The sequence below is a fragment of the Solea senegalensis genome, linkage group LG5 (genome assembly GCF_019176455.1).
Source record: "Solea senegalensis isolate Sse05_10M linkage group LG5, IFAPA_SoseM_1, whole genome shotgun sequence".
Lineage (NCBI taxonomy): Eukaryota > Metazoa > Chordata > Actinopteri > Pleuronectiformes > Soleidae > Solea > Solea senegalensis.
The window spans coordinates 6,909,621-6,928,008 of NC_058025.1; the positions used below are offsets into that span (position 1 = coordinate 6,909,621).

The 18,388-nt window shown below is 40.5% G+C and overlaps 2 protein-coding genes across 2 annotated transcripts; both read right to left on the reverse strand.

The window, feature by feature from the left end:
- Positions 1-209: 209 nt before the first annotated feature.
- On the reverse strand, positions 210-4,890 carry LOC122769780. Its single transcript, XM_044026614.1, has 5 exons — positions 4,403-4,890; positions 3,562-3,847; positions 3,290-3,456; positions 1,664-2,913; positions 210-1,380 (listed from the first exon to the last, which is right to left on the reverse strand). The coding sequence occupies exons 2-5, from the start codon at positions 3,806-3,808 to the stop codon at positions 987-989; spliced, it is 2,058 nt and encodes a 685-aa protein (XP_043882549.1). The 5' UTR covers positions 3,809-3,847; positions 4,403-4,890; the 3' UTR covers positions 210-986.
- Positions 4,891-5,831: 941 nt separating this feature from the next.
- gda (guanine deaminase) lies at positions 5,832-18,124 on the reverse strand. The gene is made up of 14 exons (XM_044026615.1): positions 17,888-18,124; positions 16,752-16,840; positions 15,498-15,669; positions 13,355-13,442; positions 11,769-11,874; positions 11,006-11,033; positions 10,809-10,916; positions 9,958-10,065; positions 9,754-9,851; positions 8,988-9,055; positions 8,401-8,547; positions 8,057-8,175; positions 7,565-7,592; positions 5,832-7,471 (listed from the first exon to the last, which is right to left on the reverse strand). The coding sequence occupies exons 1-14, from the start codon at positions 18,008-18,010 to the stop codon at positions 7,398-7,400; spliced, it is 1,356 nt and encodes a 451-aa protein (XP_043882550.1). The 5' UTR covers positions 18,011-18,124; the 3' UTR covers positions 5,832-7,397.
- Positions 18,125-18,388: the final 264 nt, after the last annotated feature.

Here is an 18,388-nt window from a genome sequence, read left to right on the forward strand (position 1 = left end):
CAAATATCTCGTATAAAATATCACAATATTACTGAAATATTGATTTGATTTATAATTTGATATATATTGATATTGAATGATCTAATAAGATTTTTTCCCATATCGCCCAGCCCAAGGCCCAAGACAGAAATAATTAAATTAAGGTTAATATTATGATGTATTATATCCTACTAGTTCCTCCTTTACAGAACAAAAACAATGGTCAGCAATATCGTCACCCTTCTTTATTGACTTTATTGTGGGACAACATGGGAAAACCAACAGGTTACATGTTTTCAGGCACTGAAGGTGGTTTTGATGTAAGACATAATAATAAGAATAATATATAATATAAAATTGCATTTTGCTGTCTGTGCAAAAATCAGTCTGTAATATAAAATAAGTGCGTAGTAATACCGTGATGTACACTAAAATACAGCAAAAGGTTTCTCATGATAACACATTTAAATTTGTTGATATTTACGATGACTGCGATACATGTCAAATAATTATGTTTTCATTAGTGTTGATTAATCTGTATATTTCTCCTTCTGTTGGCAACTTCCTGTCTACATCTGTAGACTAATCAATCAGATTTTTTTGGGATCGGTATGTTCCCAATACATTTTGGGAAGAATCCACAAAAATGATAAAAAGTTCACCTCCAAAGTTCATCGAATTTGAATGAAATTTTGTCCGTGTTTGCAGGATCAGACACTTGACCAACAGGTTGAGTTTCATCTGGATCCAATTCAGATTACGGATTCAATTTAACATGGGAAGCCCCCTTTTAACATTACTAACAATAATTTGTTGCGTTACAGTGAAACATAATGTGGCTTTAAACTTCTTTGTGAGCAGAAAATACAAACACTTGCTGAAGAGTGAAACATATAACAAATCAAAGATTTTTTCTTCTGAATAAATGTCATTTAATTTAATTGAAACGTTAAATATTATTTGCCCACTTTCAGCAATGTAGCTCCTGTGTTGGAAGCTTCTCTTCACTACACCCAGACTACTTTGACGTCACTGAAAATCTTGGACTTCGACACGTCCGCCTGACTGATTTCCCAGCAGTGACTTAAGTCTACAAACTCGAGTCTACGGCTGCGCTGCTTCAAAAATCTCACCGTGGTCATCTTCACATCTGTCCGCGTCAGGTCAATGTGCTTAACCCGCCTCAGTGCCATTGGATACAAGTCTGCGATCCCACCAAAGCGATGTAGGTTGTACATTCTTATGTGCAAGAGATGCTGCAAAATGTAGTTGAGAGGACACGGCAGGGCAACCAGCGAGACCCTCTCCAGCAACGGAGAACCCCTCAAGAGACACCTCAGCACCTTCCCCAGGGACAGCCAGGACATGGGAGGCCTCTTCTGACTGTCACTGTGGGAGAAACTGCAAACATACAGCAGACACAAAGTGTTATTATTTATAAATTATATTCTTTGTGTTCATGTTAACAGATTAGAGCCTTCACACTGCACAAGCATGTCAAACGCGTCTAATCTCTGCGTCTCAGATTATCCCCCGCTCTCTGTCTGAGTCATCATTTGATGTTTTCAGTCAGAGATAAACCAGAAAGTGAAGTCATAATCATATGGTGTGAGGAGTGTGAACCAGGCTTTTGTCTATGATATCTCAATCTCTACTACAAAGAGTAATTTAACATTAGTCTCACTTGATCGTAAGAGAGCAGAGGTTTGGCAGCTGTGGTAGATCCCGATCGTCCCACTCAGCCACCACATCCTCCTCTGGGATGGCCGGAAATCCGGGAAACTCTAAAGGACGCTCTGCAAAGATGAGCAGTTCTCTGAGTCTGGGACAGGCCTTGATGATCTCCAGCAGAGGGCATTGAGGCCTGGTTCTCATTCCCTGCAGAGTGAGAGACACCAGGGAGGAGCCTGTCACCTGTAAAGCAGGAGACAGATCATCCAGAAGGCCTGCGTGGAGCAGAGAAAGGCTCTGCAGCTGACCTGACCAGGTCTGGAGACCTGCAGCCAAAACAGACCCCTGGTTTCTTGCTGCAGTATATTTGTTATCATTCACGTCCACAGCTATGGAGCAGATGTGTGGACACAAATGACCTAAACTGTCCAGAAACTCATAAGTCACGCCCTTGACATCTTTTAGCTGCAGGATTAGCTGTTCATCACCAGACTGCGATGAAACCCTCCCTTTCCTTTTCTCCTCCACTTTGCTTCGAGAGCAACTTGGCCCTTCATCTCCACTTACATCTTCATCACTGTCATCACAGTATCCTTCCCACAACATCTCCTCTTCCTCTTGTTCCTCATCCCCTCCTGCTGCTGCTGCTGCTGCTGCTCCTTCTCGCTTCTCCATCCACCTATCCTTGTCCTGCCTGTGCCTCCTCTCGCTCCACACCTCCATTAGCTTCGGAACTCCTTCTCTGATGCTGAACTCGTCTGTCTGGCTGAACTCTCTGTGCTCAATGAGCCGACAGGCCTGTGCCAGGCCCTCCATGGCCAATGTTTTCAAGCCGGGCAGAGAGAGGAGTAGGTAGGCTGCTGCCGCCGCAGGGTCTTTCTCCTGTTCCCCAAACCCAATATCCAGAGCCAGTAAGCTGGTGAGAGGAACAGGAGACGGGAATGAAAATGATGAGGAAGAGGAGGAGGAAGAGGCAACAGGAGGTTGAGATGTAGAGGTGCTGCAAAAAGATGAGCCAGAAGAACTCGAACAGAAAGGCCCACCTACAAGAACAAGTAGGGAAGCAGGGGAGAGGAAATGACAGCGGGACACATCCAGGTGACGCAGCAAAGGGCAGTGGTGGGTAATCGTCCTGATCACGCATCTGTCACATGGCGTACCAGCCAGAGAGAGAGAGCGGAGTTCAGGGAGACAGCAGAGAGTTGCAGACAGCACTTTTGAAGGCAGCTGCTGAGCCCCAGATAGATCCAGACTCCAAAGACCCTGAGACGCAAAGGAAGAAACGTCAGAATCACGTTATAAACAGAGAGGTTTGACGAAACGTGGCCACATCCCTGAGCTGCATGAACGCAATCTGTCCTCAGGGCGGCCTCAGTAATCTGTCCTCAGGGCGGCCTCAGTAGGCCTGCTACACATGAACAAGATGCAGCACAGCCGTGTGTTCACACTAGTTTCATCTCAGTAGCTGGTCTTTTAGAATCAGATTTTTACTCTGTCTATTTTTGATGGTAACTTTGTGCGTGATGCCAAAATTCAGAAGTAGAGACACCTGATGGATATAGTTCCCCTTCTGATCACACTGACAGTAAATCACAGACAGAAAAGGACAGAACCAAGGAGATGGGGGTTTCTTTCTGACCTGGCAACGTGCAGCAATGTGGGTACACATGGCAGAGGTCACCAGACCAGGACACCTCTCCAATGACAGGTTATGGAGTTGTGGCACCAGTAGGAGGTGAAGCGCTGCTCGGGATAACTGCTTCCTTTTGGACAGCAGACACGTGAGCTCCTCGACCAGGTCTCCTGCTGCAGGCAGTGTGAGAGACAGAGAGTCAGAGCATCAGAAGAGATGAAGCTCTGTGTAAATCACTAAATCTGTGGACAGCGAGGAATAAATCTTCACAAACTCACGCAGCAAGTTGAAAGGCCCCATGATGTGTCTGAATGAATACCGATCCAGGTATTTGTCAGCGTAGTCTTTCACCCACACCTCCTTCATGTTGTCCGCGAGGCTAAAAAGACAAAGCTCTGTCAGGGAGGGGAGCGCGTCGTCGTCCTCATCCCTCTTCCTCTTGCTCCCCTTCCATTTCATTCTTTTCCACCTCCTTTGCCCTGCTTTCCCCCCACTACATGCACCTGGTGCTCGGAACAGAGGCATGGCGAAGCTGTGTCTGTGAGACCTGGAAGCTTCTCCTTCCTACAGGTGGACAAAAAGAAAATTGATTATAAGATAAGATAGTCCTTTGTTAGTCCCACAATGGGGACATTTAAGATGTCACACTGGGGAGGACCGCAGAGACTTGGGCTTCTTCACAATTAATCAAATCATTCATTTCTTAATTCATTAATTACTATCTTGAGTAATGATAGAGATGAATTTATGGGTTTCTTGGCTCCATATAACAAATCAATTATTATAATGGAATAACACTGGTTTGTGGAGAAAATTCTTGAGAAGATAATCAATAATTTCCCAGTTTTAGGATCAATAAAGTACATTCACCTATCTGTATAGCTCCACTATTCTATTTAAATAATACTATTATCTTACACTTTTAACGTTGTATTTGCTGTTTTAAAAGTATTAAGTAACACTTAATTAGAGAAAGACAGTATAAATATAATGGCCTTATAAGGAATACGCATAGGTGATAACGTCAAAAATTGACCAGTTCCAACATTGACACGCAGATACAGAGTGAAGGCTTTTATTAATGTCATTAATGTAAAACATTTACATACATACACTTACCTGCCAGCTCTTACTGTGCTGTACGTTTTTAAACTTCCACAAACAAAAAAAGCAGGAATAACAGGAGAAATAATACGTGAAGGATATTTTTCTCTGACGATGGAAAAAATAACAAATCTCAACTTCACTTCCTGATTCTGCTCCGATGACTCGTTTCTCGTGTTGGGTTTATTGGTGGTTGACATCCAGCTGTACGCTGCAATACCGCCACCTACTGGACTGGAGTGTGGCTCAAAAGACATGGCAGTGGGGAAAAGCAATTTAATATTTATTTAATAACCAAATAATTCAATTAAAATAGACATGATATTTATAAGAATACATTCTCATTCAAGCCGTATATGATATAAATTATTTTCTGTCAATAGTTCAGAAAAAATAGGACCGAAAATGTATGGCTGAGTTCCAAAATAGCATTTAAATTAAAAAAGAGATAACACAACAAATAACAAGATACAACTGGACCAAAGCAATGAAAACAGAAAGTCCCATAAATATGGTATTAATATTTATTTATATCAGTCTATTAGAATATGTTCCATGGTTTGTAATGAAAAGACAGTGAATCGCAGTTTAGTCACACAATCCAGTAAGTATAATACAGTCATTAACAACACAATGATGATTACCTGTATTAATTAATTAATACATTTTATTCATTTTTCACACTTAATTCACATTTTCTAAATTAAAGTGATTTAATTGAACTTAAATTAAATGTATGTTAAATGGAGTCTGTATATGACTGCCCCATTCAATCTATTATTTCAAGTGTTACAAACATTTGGTATTACACACACAAACACATAAACATGGAATCGCAAAAAGTGTACTCACTTTCACAAAATGACCTCACTTCCTGTGGTTCTTTTTTGTCCTCATACAGACGTAAGTGCAAGTAACCCTTAAAATACCTAAAATAAAAAATCCCTTTAAGGGGTGACAGAATGTGAGGACCAGCCAACATGTCCTCACTCGCTATGGTAAGTTTTCTGGTCCTCACAAAGATATCCCTACAAGAACACACACACAATTCTTGTATGCTTTTCGACACCTTTGACAAAGTGTTATCCCTAACCTTAAGCATATGGCCTAACTTAATCACAACTTAATTTTCACTTAACCGGTGCCCCAGAAATTAGATTTAGCCTCTTTGGTCCCCGTGAGGACTACACAAATACTCAGGTACAATGTCTCCCTCTAGTGGCTGTGACGGTGGACGGCATGATATCAACAGGTCAGCGGGACATGATAACAGACATCACCATGTCACTCTGTCATCTCCAGATGGTGAGGGTCTATTAACAGAGCTGTCAGTTGGAAGGGTCAGTGGCCGTTGTGTCCATTTTTACCTTCCAGGCTTTGGCCACTGACCGCAAATTTGGGAGGAAAAGTAAATTTAAAAAAATGTAAATATATCAAAGCAGACTTGGTTGCACTTCTTTATTTTTCAGTCTTACGTCATCTTTAGCATGTGACTTGAGTTAAAGAGTCATATGTCGTGATAAAGACTGCGAGCTACACAAACGCATCAGGAATCTATGGTGGCCTTGAAAGGATTTCATTCTTCTTCATTTGCGTTGAAATGTTGTAGAAACACAAGATGCACAAGTTGGCAGCCTCTGTAAAGTAAGACCCTTGGCCTAAAGTACATATAAAAGGCTTATTCCTATAACTCAAAATTTGATGTGATTACACAGGTCTGAGTATTTTTAAAAAGTGCTGAAACACAGATTTTCACACGCCAATTTCTAAAAATATCCAGCGAGCAGCAGTTATCCTGGCAAAAATGAGGGCAAGAGGTCAGAGGAGAATGACCAGACTGGTTCAAAGTGATACAAATGGCAACCGTTAAGCATAAAACAACCACGATGTCTCTAAATGCATGTTGACCCTTGAAGCACATGTATACAGCACCATGTACCTAATAAAGAGGCCAGTGAGTGTAAATACATAGTATAGTTCATCAGTACAGAGTGGAACTTTAAATCAAACATTTCATAAAAAAAAAAAAACACGTTAAGAGTAAAAACATAAAATTGTAAATAGTAAAACAAAACCATTCAGTGAAGCAGGTGAATGTTAGATAAAATGTATTTGGCCCAGAAAAAAATCAACTTTTGCCACATATAAACACTGAATGGAATCAGTTAAAGATGTGACTATAATTCAAGTCAATCTCATTCAAAAAAAAGGGACCGTCATGTCAGCTTTACACTGCAAAAACAACCCGACTAGAAATAACAAGCAAATATTCTTACATTTTCTTATATTAAGAGAAACAATTTGCCAGATTATGTTTGTCTAGAATATTTAAAACTACCTTGTACATCTACAGCCACGTTTGGACTGTAATGTGCTTTAAAATTAGGAAAAAGGATTTTAAAAAACTGGTACTTATCATTGTGTTTATATCCATGTTTGTTATAGACAGTCAAAGCCAGAAGTCTAAATCCACAACAGTGTGCAAAAAGGCCAAGACATTATCTGTAAAACTGACAAAAAAGAAAAGAAAATACACTATTACCATCGCTTTAGATATGTGATGGTCAACTGCACACCATCAACTATGGTAAACAGCTTGTTGTGGGGAGAGAGAGGGCTGTCCCCTCCACTGCCCCCTCCTGTTTGACCAGCCTTGCAAGATCAGGGGCACCGGCCTGGAGTCCTTAGAATCAGGAGGTCTTGTGAAGTCTCAGGTCTGTCAAGAAACACGAATTGCCTAAAGGCACGACACACACATTTAAAAACTTAACTAAACCTAGTTCATTGTTCACCATCAACACACAACACGACCGGCAAAAAAGAACCAGAGGAACACTGTTGTTAGAGGAAGAGAGGAAGAGGAAAGAGGACTGTCTGACCGAGCGAGCGGCCACACACCAGACTAGATGTTTTTGAAATGCCGAGATTTTAAAAGCACCGGCTCTGTCAAAAAAAAAAAGCACATGGCCAGATAACAAGTGTAGAGTCTCCAACACAGGTGGAGGTGAGTTTACTCCACTGGCTCTGCAAAAGGCACAACCCTCCTCCCGGCCACAAACACCTCCACTATGTTCCGATCATCACCTGTAAAATAAAGAGATAAACATGCAGGTGGTCATGAGCGAGTCATAGGCGAGTGTGAGAGGTTTGGACAAATCCACTGAAGTCAACACTCACCCAAATTTAAGAATTTTTCCAACAGAATCTGAAATTAAAACAGAGAGAAATTGGAGCCACAGTGTAAATTAAAATCAGTTTGTGATTAAGCCTCCTCAAGTCGTTCTTAAGTGGTCTAATGTGACCCATTTTATCACTTTACTACAGCATAAATGGTTGTTTTCTCCATTGTATTGTCTCAACATCCTCCATATGTAAACAATGAACTGCTGATCATCAATTTCATTGAATTTTGAATGGTTTCTTTACACCTTTGTTGTTCCCGGTCAAAAATAACCACTAAAAACAGACGATATTATGTTATAATGTTATATTAACTGTCATATTATGTTCTGTTGGCATAAACTGTATATGAGAAGTGGATGTAGTGTAGAAGTAGGAATATATAGAACAGCCACCAGGGGGCAATTCAGCTGGTGGCAAAAACAAACTCAAATTGTTCTATGACTTAAAATGTTTATCCAACAGAACGGCATGTGCAAAGACACCAACCTTTGGTTCTTCACTCTGTATCAGGTCGATTGGTGCCCCGGGTGCAGCAACATTCACCCTCAGGGCATCAAAGTCTTTGCCCACGACAAAATTCCCCGTTTGGTCATCCAGGGACAAAGCTGCAGACAAAAGACATCATCAATAGACATCATCAATGAAACTACTGAAACTCGCTGCCTTCCTGTAAAATTGCAATCAGTTGAATCTGCAAATTTTGTTCAGGGACCAAAAACAAATCTCCCACGGCCCATCCGTGGGTCTCGACCCAGTCTTTTGAGAATCACTGAGCGTACTGTAATGACTCCGTGTGTGTGTGTGAACCATGGCTGGGTTGCGTGTTTCACCTTGGCTTCCTCCCAGTGTAGCCAGTCTGAAAACCTCCTCAAAGGTGAGCGTGTCATGGTCTGGGTCCTGGATGGTCAGGACTTTGGACGCGTCCAACGTTCTCCTCACAGCGTCCAGCATCGAAGCGGAGTAGCCTCCTGCCACATCTGATAGAGAGTTACACCAGACACAGACGTGCGTGTCACACAAATACAGATGCAAACACGACAATAATTGTGTGTCCTGTCATTTTCACTTGCCCTCCACGTCTTTGCAGCCGGAAATGAACAAATCTGACTAAATATTAATACTAGTTTCCAATTTTAAGGTTTCGTTTCTAGATGGATGTTGAAACCAAACAGAGCAAACTGATCAGCTGGTGGTCAGCTGATGAGTCCGTGTCAGAACTGTCAGCTGAACTGCACTCACCAAAAAAACAAAGAAAGAAATCTCTGAATGACTTCTGTAAAAACAAAGATGACGCAAAACATGACATTTCACTGCCACAGTTGTGAGTCAGCTCACCATCAATTTTTGCATTCATAAAATAACTAGTACAATAATAAACAATTCTCTGCTGCCACTGTGAAGTTCTATTTGCTCCCACCTGTTCCCAGACCCAACTTCACTTTGCGGTTCAGGACATTTCGGACATTTAACACACCACTGCACAATCTGGAGAGACAGAGAGAGAGAGACATCTGTAATTAATGCTATGTCATTTTTATATACTGTGTAGTTGTATTTGCTAACTCTTCGCAGCCTTTTCTGGCAAGAACGTTAAAATCGCTTGGTGAAATCCACACCAATAATTCTTTTTTTCTAAATTACAACTATCAATTTGTTTGGTTGAACAGAAACGGATACTTTTATTTTGAAAAATGTACAAGCATTTTTTTTTTTAGCACAGACGAAAGAAATTTAGACTTTTATTTTGAAAACTGTGTGGTTGTTTTTTGGTGTGGACAAAACCAGAAGCTGAGACTTTTATCTTGAAAACTGTGAGGGTGTAGTTTAGTGACAAACAGAAGCTGAGACTTTTAACTTGAAACCATGTAGTTGTGTGTAACATGGAAGAACAGAAGCTGAGTCTTTTATTATGAAAACTGTGTGGTTGTTTTTTTAGTGTGGACAAACAGAAAGTGAGACATTTGTCTTGAAAACTATGGGGTTGTTTTTAAGTGTGGACAAACAGAGGCCAAGATTGTAATATGAAAACTGTGAGGTTGTTTCTTAGTGTGGACAAACAGTTTGGACAAAATTACATTCCGGAAAATGCTAAACTCTTATTTAAATAGTATTTTTTTTCCTGCTTTTCCTGCATTTTCAATGTTAATGTGCACACATAATATACAGTGTACGTAGATACTTACGAAAAGTTGGAGCTGGGACAGTGAGACAAGGAGGCTCCCGTCTCTCTCAGCAGATCCAGCTCTTTGTCAGTGAGGTGGCAGCCGTGGGCCAACACTGTCTGTGAATCATTGGCATCATTACAAACTAGTTCAGCATTTTGTATTTGCTTTACAGATAAGAGTGTGTGTGTGCACATTCGGGGGAACGCGAGAGTGTGGACTCACTTTGTCAGTGAGCAGGTTGTATTTGTGATAGACGTCGGTGTACGACTCCGACTCGGGGAACAGCTCCTTCACGAGGTTCACCTCCTCGATGTTTTCACTGACGTGACTCTGGAAATACACACACACACACACACACACACACAGTATGTTAGGAGTTAAAACCGATCCTCTATGCACTCCTTGTTTCTGGAAACTGTTAAACTGCTAAATAACTTTTTTTTTCTGACTACACACTATATCATACAGTATGTTATAACACCCTGGTTTCTAATTTAAGACAAATCTACTTATTGTTAGTTTGCCTTTTAAAGAAACCGGGTTTTTATTTTTATTTGTGTTTCTTGTAAACTTGTGTTTAGATCTGCAGCCATGCAAAATTTGCTGACTTAAAACCAGAAAAATCACATTTCAGAATATTGAGGTGATTTTGTAAAAAAAGCAAAAATTAGAACGTTTCCTTTGTTTCCTTTCTTTGTGTTAATTAGAGATAGAAAAATAAAGTGTGTGCCTGTGCATCCGTTTACCTTTGCATCTTTATCATGACAAATAAACCTGTAAACGGACAATCCTGCCTCCTGTGTCCTGACCCGACACCTCATAATCAACCACAAGAACTTCACTACATGGGTTGTTTTTGCAGTGTAAGCACTTTGTGAATGTTTATTACACAGTTCAGTTAAGACAGTGTTGTCTTATAACCAAAAATTCTAATCTATCTTGTGATTTCTTGTCTTCCACGTCCGCATTCGTCTTTTAAAAACGTGAACATGCGTGTGTTCGTTTAATTGCCTGTCTCTATGGCAACCATTCCCAGCAGACATAGTCTTGCTTGGTTGCCACAGTGAGCCCACCTGAATGTGCAGGTGGTTATTCTTAGCGATTGATCCCAGTTGTCCGAGCAAAGCTCCTGTGCAGGATGGAGCGAAGCGTGGAGTCACTACTGGCTTCACGAGAGGATACTGCCCAAAAAACAAACAACAACAAAAACAGAGGTCAATAAAGTGAGACTAAACGAGAGACTGTTTCATTATTCTTGATAGAATCTCACCTTTTTGTTTAAGAGCTCCACGATGAACCTTTAAGGCACAAAACAACGAGTGTGATCAAAAAAAGGAACATGTTTTTAAACAAACGTGCTTCATTCTTCCAAATGAGTCAGTGCAAACAAATCTGAAGAAGATTAACCTGGCTAACACTAGACTCGTGCAAGTCTGGAACGAGGTTATTATAGTTAATGAAAGCTAACGAAATAAGGAAAAGTAAAATTGAAAAAAACTTAGTTAAAGTTAAAAAAACCAAAACAATAACTAACTTTTGTGTTTACAAAACTACACACAAAACGAACTAAAATTGTAGCGAAAATGTGCGTCATCTTTTCATCTTTCATACATGGGTTCATATAAAGTGTATTTATTTTATTCTCTGCAGGAAATATTTTTTTGTATTTTCATTCATAATAAAATGTTTTCAGTTTGTTTTTTGTTTACACCGTGGGACATAAGGCTGTGCAAGTTAAACATAACATTGATTACATAGTTAATTGAGTTGAATTGGTTCCTCTAAGTGAATCAAACCTCTAGTCTTTTATTGGCTTTGTTGGGTTTTTGAATTTTTCCCATGTTTTTCCTCAGATTTAAGCTCCTGAGCTCACAAGCAATGTGACGTGCCTCTCATGAGGGTTATTTACTATTATTTATGTTGTTATATTCATGCGTGTCTTCAGTCTGTTGGCTATTGCACACTAAACACTAAACACGCACATTTTGTGTTCCAAAACAGTAGATGTGGTAATAACACATGTTGATACGCACCGACAGGTTTCCTCTTGAGACTCCTGTGTGGTCTCTCTGTAATGCTTCACTGAATTGTTTCTGTCCATACACACTTTACCCACCAGGGCACGCTGTCCAAATTCATCTGCAGGAACAAAAAACATAAAGACAAGGCCGGTAGACAAAAACAACGTGGAATATTGTACTGTGTACAAACGTGACTTTGTTTCATAATTCAATAGATTATTTTACTTTGTAAAAAAGAAAAAGGAAAAGTTATTTTTCTGCCTTCGTTATGACATCGAAAACAGACTCTGTCAAGCTAATTTTATTCAATTGTATTATTTTATTCAACTCTTTTGACGATGGTTCGAATATAACACACTAAACTCTGGACACTGGGTTTAATATTTAATAACTGAGTTGGTGTGCAGTATATTTAATTATTGGAGTACAATGGACGCATGTGTGTTAATCATTAATACATGTGATGATATAATTGATATGCTTTGAACACGTGTGCTGTGTCTTGGGGTGTCATAACACTGTATCCATGTCCAGATATACATTAGCACGATCATGTGGAATAACTACAGTTTTCTGAACAGGACAAAGGTATCAGGACAGACGGTATATAGAAAACTAAGAACAAAAGCTATGAAGCAAATAACTGGAAAAAAAGTGTCTCAGCGCATCAAGATTACCACTTGATAAATGAAGGAATTAACGTAAACAACAAATTCAAACTACTGACAGACTGTGTCCTAAACTCCTCTTTCTTTCTTTACAACTTCATCTTTTCTTATAAGCTTATAAGATTTAGCCAGTAGCCGACCACTGTCATGAAGGAAAGAGTTCATGTGTAAACTCATATAATGACATGTACGCCTTAAATCTGTATCTGTCATTTGTTTCTGTCTCGTGGTCATGACATGTTTATTAAGACTGAAAACAATCTCAAGTGTTTGTCTATAAAGAATATAAAGATCTTCATAAAAATAAAAGTAAAAGAGTATATATGGAGATGAAGGAATGTGGAAACGTATTATTTAACGTCACTGGGTGTGTACATGTATAGAAGTACTGTTTATGTATGTGTGCATTTATGTATGTATGTGGTTAAAAGAGAAATAGGTGTTTAATTAAACGTGTCAAGAATGTATTGATTCACATTGTAATTGCAATTAAAGTTTTTTAAAGAAAGAAAGAAAGAAAGAAAAAGGAACAGGACAAAGGTAAAAGTTCAGTGGACCTGATTATGCTCCCAGTGTTCACTTCAGTCTGGTTGTATCATTGTGTGTGTGTGTTAAGTATTATATAACATAACAACTCATTGATAAGGACGAGGCATAAAGGTGAACAAATGAGATGTGTTTCAGAGCCGGGTGACACGACATGTGACTGCAGCGTGTGTGTGGATCCATGACTTAGAAACCTACATTTGATCATTAAATACTGCTGTTTGTAACTTTCAATTAAGAATGAATGTCCATGTCAAATGTTGAGTTAGTCGTACATTTCAGCTGGACATGCCCCCGCAGCTCAGATTTAAACTTCTGTGACCATTACTGCATAAACACAAGTCTCATCAGGTCATGTGTGTGTGTGTGTGTGTGACATCTTACTTGCTATCTGGCCCAGCAGCAGAGAGGCGTCTGTGTGAATGGTGGCAAAGTAACACGCGGTGGTTGTTCCGTTTCTCAGGGTTCTTTTCTGTGAATGACAGGATTACGCCTGCGTTTAGACGCACACTTTTGTCTCTACATCACTCTCTGTACACACAGTTCACTCCTGTCCTTACGCCCCTGCAAGGTTCACTTCTCTTCCCAGTACCTGTGATTCCCCACTGGTCCTAGTCCATATTGTATATGATTTAATAACAATATTATAACATCAAGTCAACTGGCACTGTGCCACACGCTCAGTTTGGAGTGTGTCTGCCTCTTAAATCAGCAAAACAGAAGCGCTGACGCTGCACTTGTGCCAAATCTGATATGTTTCCAAGGCATTTAATTAAACTGCAGAACATGCTCCAGGGTACAAACAAGTGTTAAATAATCCAGACTAAAACTACTGTATCTTATTGAGTTCTTTAACCCTCTTATGACCGCCTGGATTTATTTAGATTTTATGGCTGTAGAATTGTCAAAAAGAATGTTCATCGAGTGAGTGCTTCTGCTCCTTTTTTCAAGATAACTTTCATTTTCGATATCTGGCAGTTATTCAAACGTTTGGGAAGTACGGCACTGAGAAGATGACGTCACAAACGTATGACGCGCTGGTGAATCTCGTTTGCGATTGGACGGTTGCTCCACAGAAGTCCTGACGTTCTTCCGTAATGACAAGCACGTGGGCACAAATCTCAATTTCTCTGCTCTCCGGTGTCCATCCATCCATCTTCAACCACTTTATCCTCCAAAAAAGGGTCCCAATCCCGGCTGACAAAGGGCAAAAGGCGGGGTCACTCCCTGGACAGATTGGTCCATAGTTTTGGAATTTCCTAGATATCACAAACGGTCTAGTAGTTGCAGTAATGAGAAGTATGCATGCTAAATCCTGGATGGTAACACAAGGGATAAAGGGGAACCAAACTCAGCCCAAGGCCTGATTTTGAAAAATGCCAAGAAGTGAGGGAGAGTGGGGAGCAGTGCAGGGGGCGTGGTCTGGCAGGGAATTGGACACCAGCTGCAGATTAGGCCTTATTAATACTGGAGCCCAAATCAGATTTGTAAGCATATCCGTATATCAGAATCTGATCTTCCTGAACCAACTGTTTACATTATAAGCATTGCAAGTGATACGATCCGATCTGAGTGTGTCCATACTGACTTGGTCTAGTCTAGTCTTCCACATGGATTTCTGTAGTTACAGGCCACGCCCTGGAAAAACAAGTAGTCTAAACAATATTTATAAACAAAATGGACTATTTCTGTCTTCTGGAATCACGTGATGGGGTCCAAATGTGAGTTAAGACATTCCACGTTATCTCATATCACATCATCTCACGGTCTGTCCCAAGAGTTAGAACTGAATTGGGGGGAAAAAAAATGTTTGTGAATGTTTAAAAATGTTTGCTCCTCCCTTTGCCTGGAATAAACCGCAGAGGGATTTAAAACGTTAAGGCATAGACTTGCTGGTCTCATCATGTTCTTGTTGATTTATGGGTTTTTTTTATGATTCTATGAGGTTTTATGATTAAGATGAGGATGTGTTTGTATGGTATGTTTGGCTGCTGATTGTCTGTCTGTAACCTTGTTGTACTTTGTTTGTAACTGTGTTGCTGCCTTTCTTGGCCAGGACACAATTTTCTCAATGTGATTTTTACTGGATACGTAAAGGTTTAATAAATACAGTAACTCTCCAAATTTACGCCATCATTGTTATGATACAGAAGACACTTTGAAATCCTATTTCAGTGACTGAGATGTTCAGATTGAATCGCATTGAATTAGTTTCGGAAAAACTGGATCTAATGTGTTTTTTTAATTGTTCAGACTGCCAAAAAAAATCAAGCAAGATACAATCGGGATATGCTTAAAAATAAAATGTTGCCATTTGTTTCTCCGCTTCTTTCTTCTACATCTGTGTAATGGAAACAGGCACAGAGCATCTCAGCCAGTTTGGGTCCAAAGCTATTATCTGGGTGTAATTAGCCTAGCTTTGAGAAACTCTATTTCCGTACACTATCAGCTCGGCAAACACACTAGCTCAATATTTCCTAATGCCATTTAAACACACCGGCTAGTTTCACGATGCCGGCAAACTCACCACGACTTGAGTGTAGACCTTTTTGGCAAACTCCAGATCTTTGAAGCGAGACTCCACAGGGAAGGTGTAGGTGCTAAGCCACTGCAGTAACGGCAAGTCCAGAGCTGTACCAGCATAGCTGTACTGGGACGCATGAATGTGGCTGTCTATCATCCCGGGCATGAAGAACTCACTGCAAACATAAACATAAATCATTTTTATGCCTGGTGTAATAAATCATCTTTTTATGAATGATATGATGCCAGCACTATACTAGATGTGTTCGCTCCTGAACATGTCTATGTTATTATTATTATTGTTCTGTGGCTTCGCGGTCTTTTTTGGGGGGGTTAACTAATAAAAGTGAAGACTGTTGAGTGAACTGCTGCACTCCCGGACTTGTGTGGGGCAATGCGAGGGCCCTTTCCTGCGAGTTGTTTTGCATCATTAATATGCTTTTGTTGTGAAGTATAGACCATTCCATATTAAAAAAAGTACCTTTTACTTGGAAATTATGTAAAATATCATCGTGAAATATGTTTATTGCGATATTATGATGGAATATTGTGTTATAACTTTAAGCTCATAGAGCTAACCTCTGTTTTTTAACCACTTGACCAGACTAGACGACGCTCATGATTTGAGTTTGACACCCCTGAACTATCCATCCATCCGTCTTCTACCACTTTATCCTCCACATGAAGGTCGTGGGGTGGTGGACATGTCACTAGATCATCACATGATCACATATAGAGACAAACAACCATCCACTCTCACACCGATGGTCAATTTAGAGTGTCCACTTTACCTAATACCCATATAGCATGCTTTTGGACTGTGGGAGGAAACCGGAGAACCTGGAATGTAACCCATGCATGCAGAAAGCTCTGACCGGGTCGCCAACCTGGATCATCTTGCTGCAAAGTCAAGAGTGCAAAGGACTACACCAACCGGGAGGCCCACACCCTGACAAAGTACACAGTACAGTAACAGGAAACCCCTCTGAATGCCACTACTGACACTTTATTAGGCCCAAATGCACTTAATAAAGAGGGCAGGGGTGTGTGCACTGATACACGTGTGACAGGCCAGTCTTGATTGGTCACGAGTACTACAACACTATCTGTAACGACCGCGTCCAATGGCTTCTAATTCATTATCTGCGTGTGTGTTGACCTGAGTGACCGTGACAGTGCAACTCTCAGAGTCATTTGCACAATTGTGACGCCTTGTATTGCACACGGCTAACAAGCGCGTAATCGCCTCTCCACTTACTGTTGTGTCAGTTGTGTGACTTCACGCGGGCTGAATCCAAACGTCCGAGAGAGCGTGTCGAGTTTGTCGCCTTTTCCAATGAAAGCAACCTAAGGACACACAGAGGGCGAACCGTGTCGTTAATTACTCCACCTCAAAGCGTGATTTCACACTCAAATCAAAGAGATATGTATGTGCTGTGTACAGTAGAGCAGCCCGAGGGCCGATGACATCATGAGGAGCTCATGTGCCCGAGGCCCGGAAAATCAGAGCGACTTACGGTAGCGACCCCGCCCCCCCGCGCGCGCTCATTGTAAGCCTTTTTGAAAAGGCTTATACTTCAGAGTGACATGAGTGAAGAGCTCCGTCTGGGGCCAAATTGTGAAAGTTGCTGAGCAACACCTCACCGTGGGAGACACTTTCTTTTTCACAAATTTCAGAATCACAGGAGCTGATTTATCCCTCGGGAATAAGACGGTGCCAGAGAGATTTGCTCCAAATCCTCTGGAATAAAAAGACAGTAGAGAGGAAATATACAACAATAGCAGACTCACATACGGGGGATTTGACTCCATTTGTCTGTATCGTAAAGCTGGATAACACACACACACATACACACACACACACACACAGAGAATTGTGAGTTGTGAGATTGATGTGGGAACAGAGAGAGAGAAACAGAACCTGATTTTTTTTTTTTTTTACTCCAGTTTCCACAGCTCGTCACTTTGAGTGAATTTTAATTATTTCAAAAGGATAGAGGGGGGAACAAAACGTTATTTTGCAGTGTGTTAGAATCATGACTAGCACGTAGCTACGCTACACTATGTTGCTTTCTTGGCAACGTCTCGCCTATAAAACAGGTTTTGAACTCAAGGAAACTTAACTCCAGTGTATAATTTGACACAAATCAGTCAGTGCCACTGACAGCCAATGAAATGGACATTGTTTTTGTTTTGTGATGAAATATAACAAGTGCTAAACATGAAGCATTTATTAATATCTAACTATTTAATTCTCCCTCTTGTCTCTCTAGTCTGATCTGATTTTGATCTGATTTATTTTAAATTTAAATCAAAAACTATAATAATCAACCGTCTGTATTTATTTATTTTTAATTCTCTAAATGCTATTTTCACATCACGGATTGGACGAACCTTCCCCTCCGTGTCCACTCCCACGAGCGCGTCTTCCAGGATCTGCACCGCCGTCTTCTGGGTCGCGTGGATAAATGTTCCCCTGAAGACGTGGGAAATCGCGGTTCTGTCGGTGTTTGCCATCCTTTTCTGTAGATCGGCAGCAGCAGCAGCAGCAGCAGCAGTGGGACACAGAGACACACAGAGACACACAGACACAGAGAGACACCTGCGTGTAGAAGGGCTTTTATCCAGAGAGAACTCCACCACCAGGGCGCCCCATGCACTCCACCTGACTGTGAGGACTCTGTGCAGCCAATCAGAGGATCGTGTGTGTATGTGCGATATATATATATATATATATATATATATATATATATATATATATATATATATATATATATATATATATATATATAGAACAGCGCAGGTAATATTCAAAGCAAGAAATCATTGACTTCCAAATAAAATAAAGACGTTGATTTCAGAGAGACACAGGGGGATATAATAGATTTAGAAATG

What these genes read in the sequence shown, in the direction of transcription:
- LOC122769780 (XM_044026614.1), bottom strand. Translation starts at nt 3,808, where the DNA reads ATGCCTCTGTTCCGAGCACCAGGTGCATGTAGTGGGGGGAAAGCAGGG. An exon ending in GGGGCCTTTCAACTTGCTGC is followed by an intron (nt 3,457 to 3,561) that starts GTGAGTTTGTGA and finishes CACTGCCTGCAG; the next exon opens with CAGGAGACCTGGTCGAGGAG. An exon ending in CTCTGCTCTCTTACGATCAA is followed by an intron (nt 1,381 to 1,663) that starts GTGAGACTAATG and finishes GTATGTTTGCAG; the next exon opens with TTTCTCCCACAGTGACAGTC.
- gda (XM_044026615.1), bottom strand. Translation starts at nt 18,010, where the DNA reads ATGGCAAACACCGACAGAACCGCGATTTCCCACGTCTTCAGGGGAACA. An exon ending in TCTCAAGAGGAAACCTGTCG is followed by an intron (nt 11,034 to 11,768) that starts GTGCGTATCAAC and finishes TGTGCCTTAAAG; the next exon opens with GTTCATCGTGGAGCTCTTAA. An exon ending in ACAACCTGCTCACTGACAAA is followed by an intron (nt 9,852 to 9,957) that starts GTGAGTCCACAC and finishes AATGATTCACAG; the next exon opens with ACAGTGTTGGCCCACGGCTG.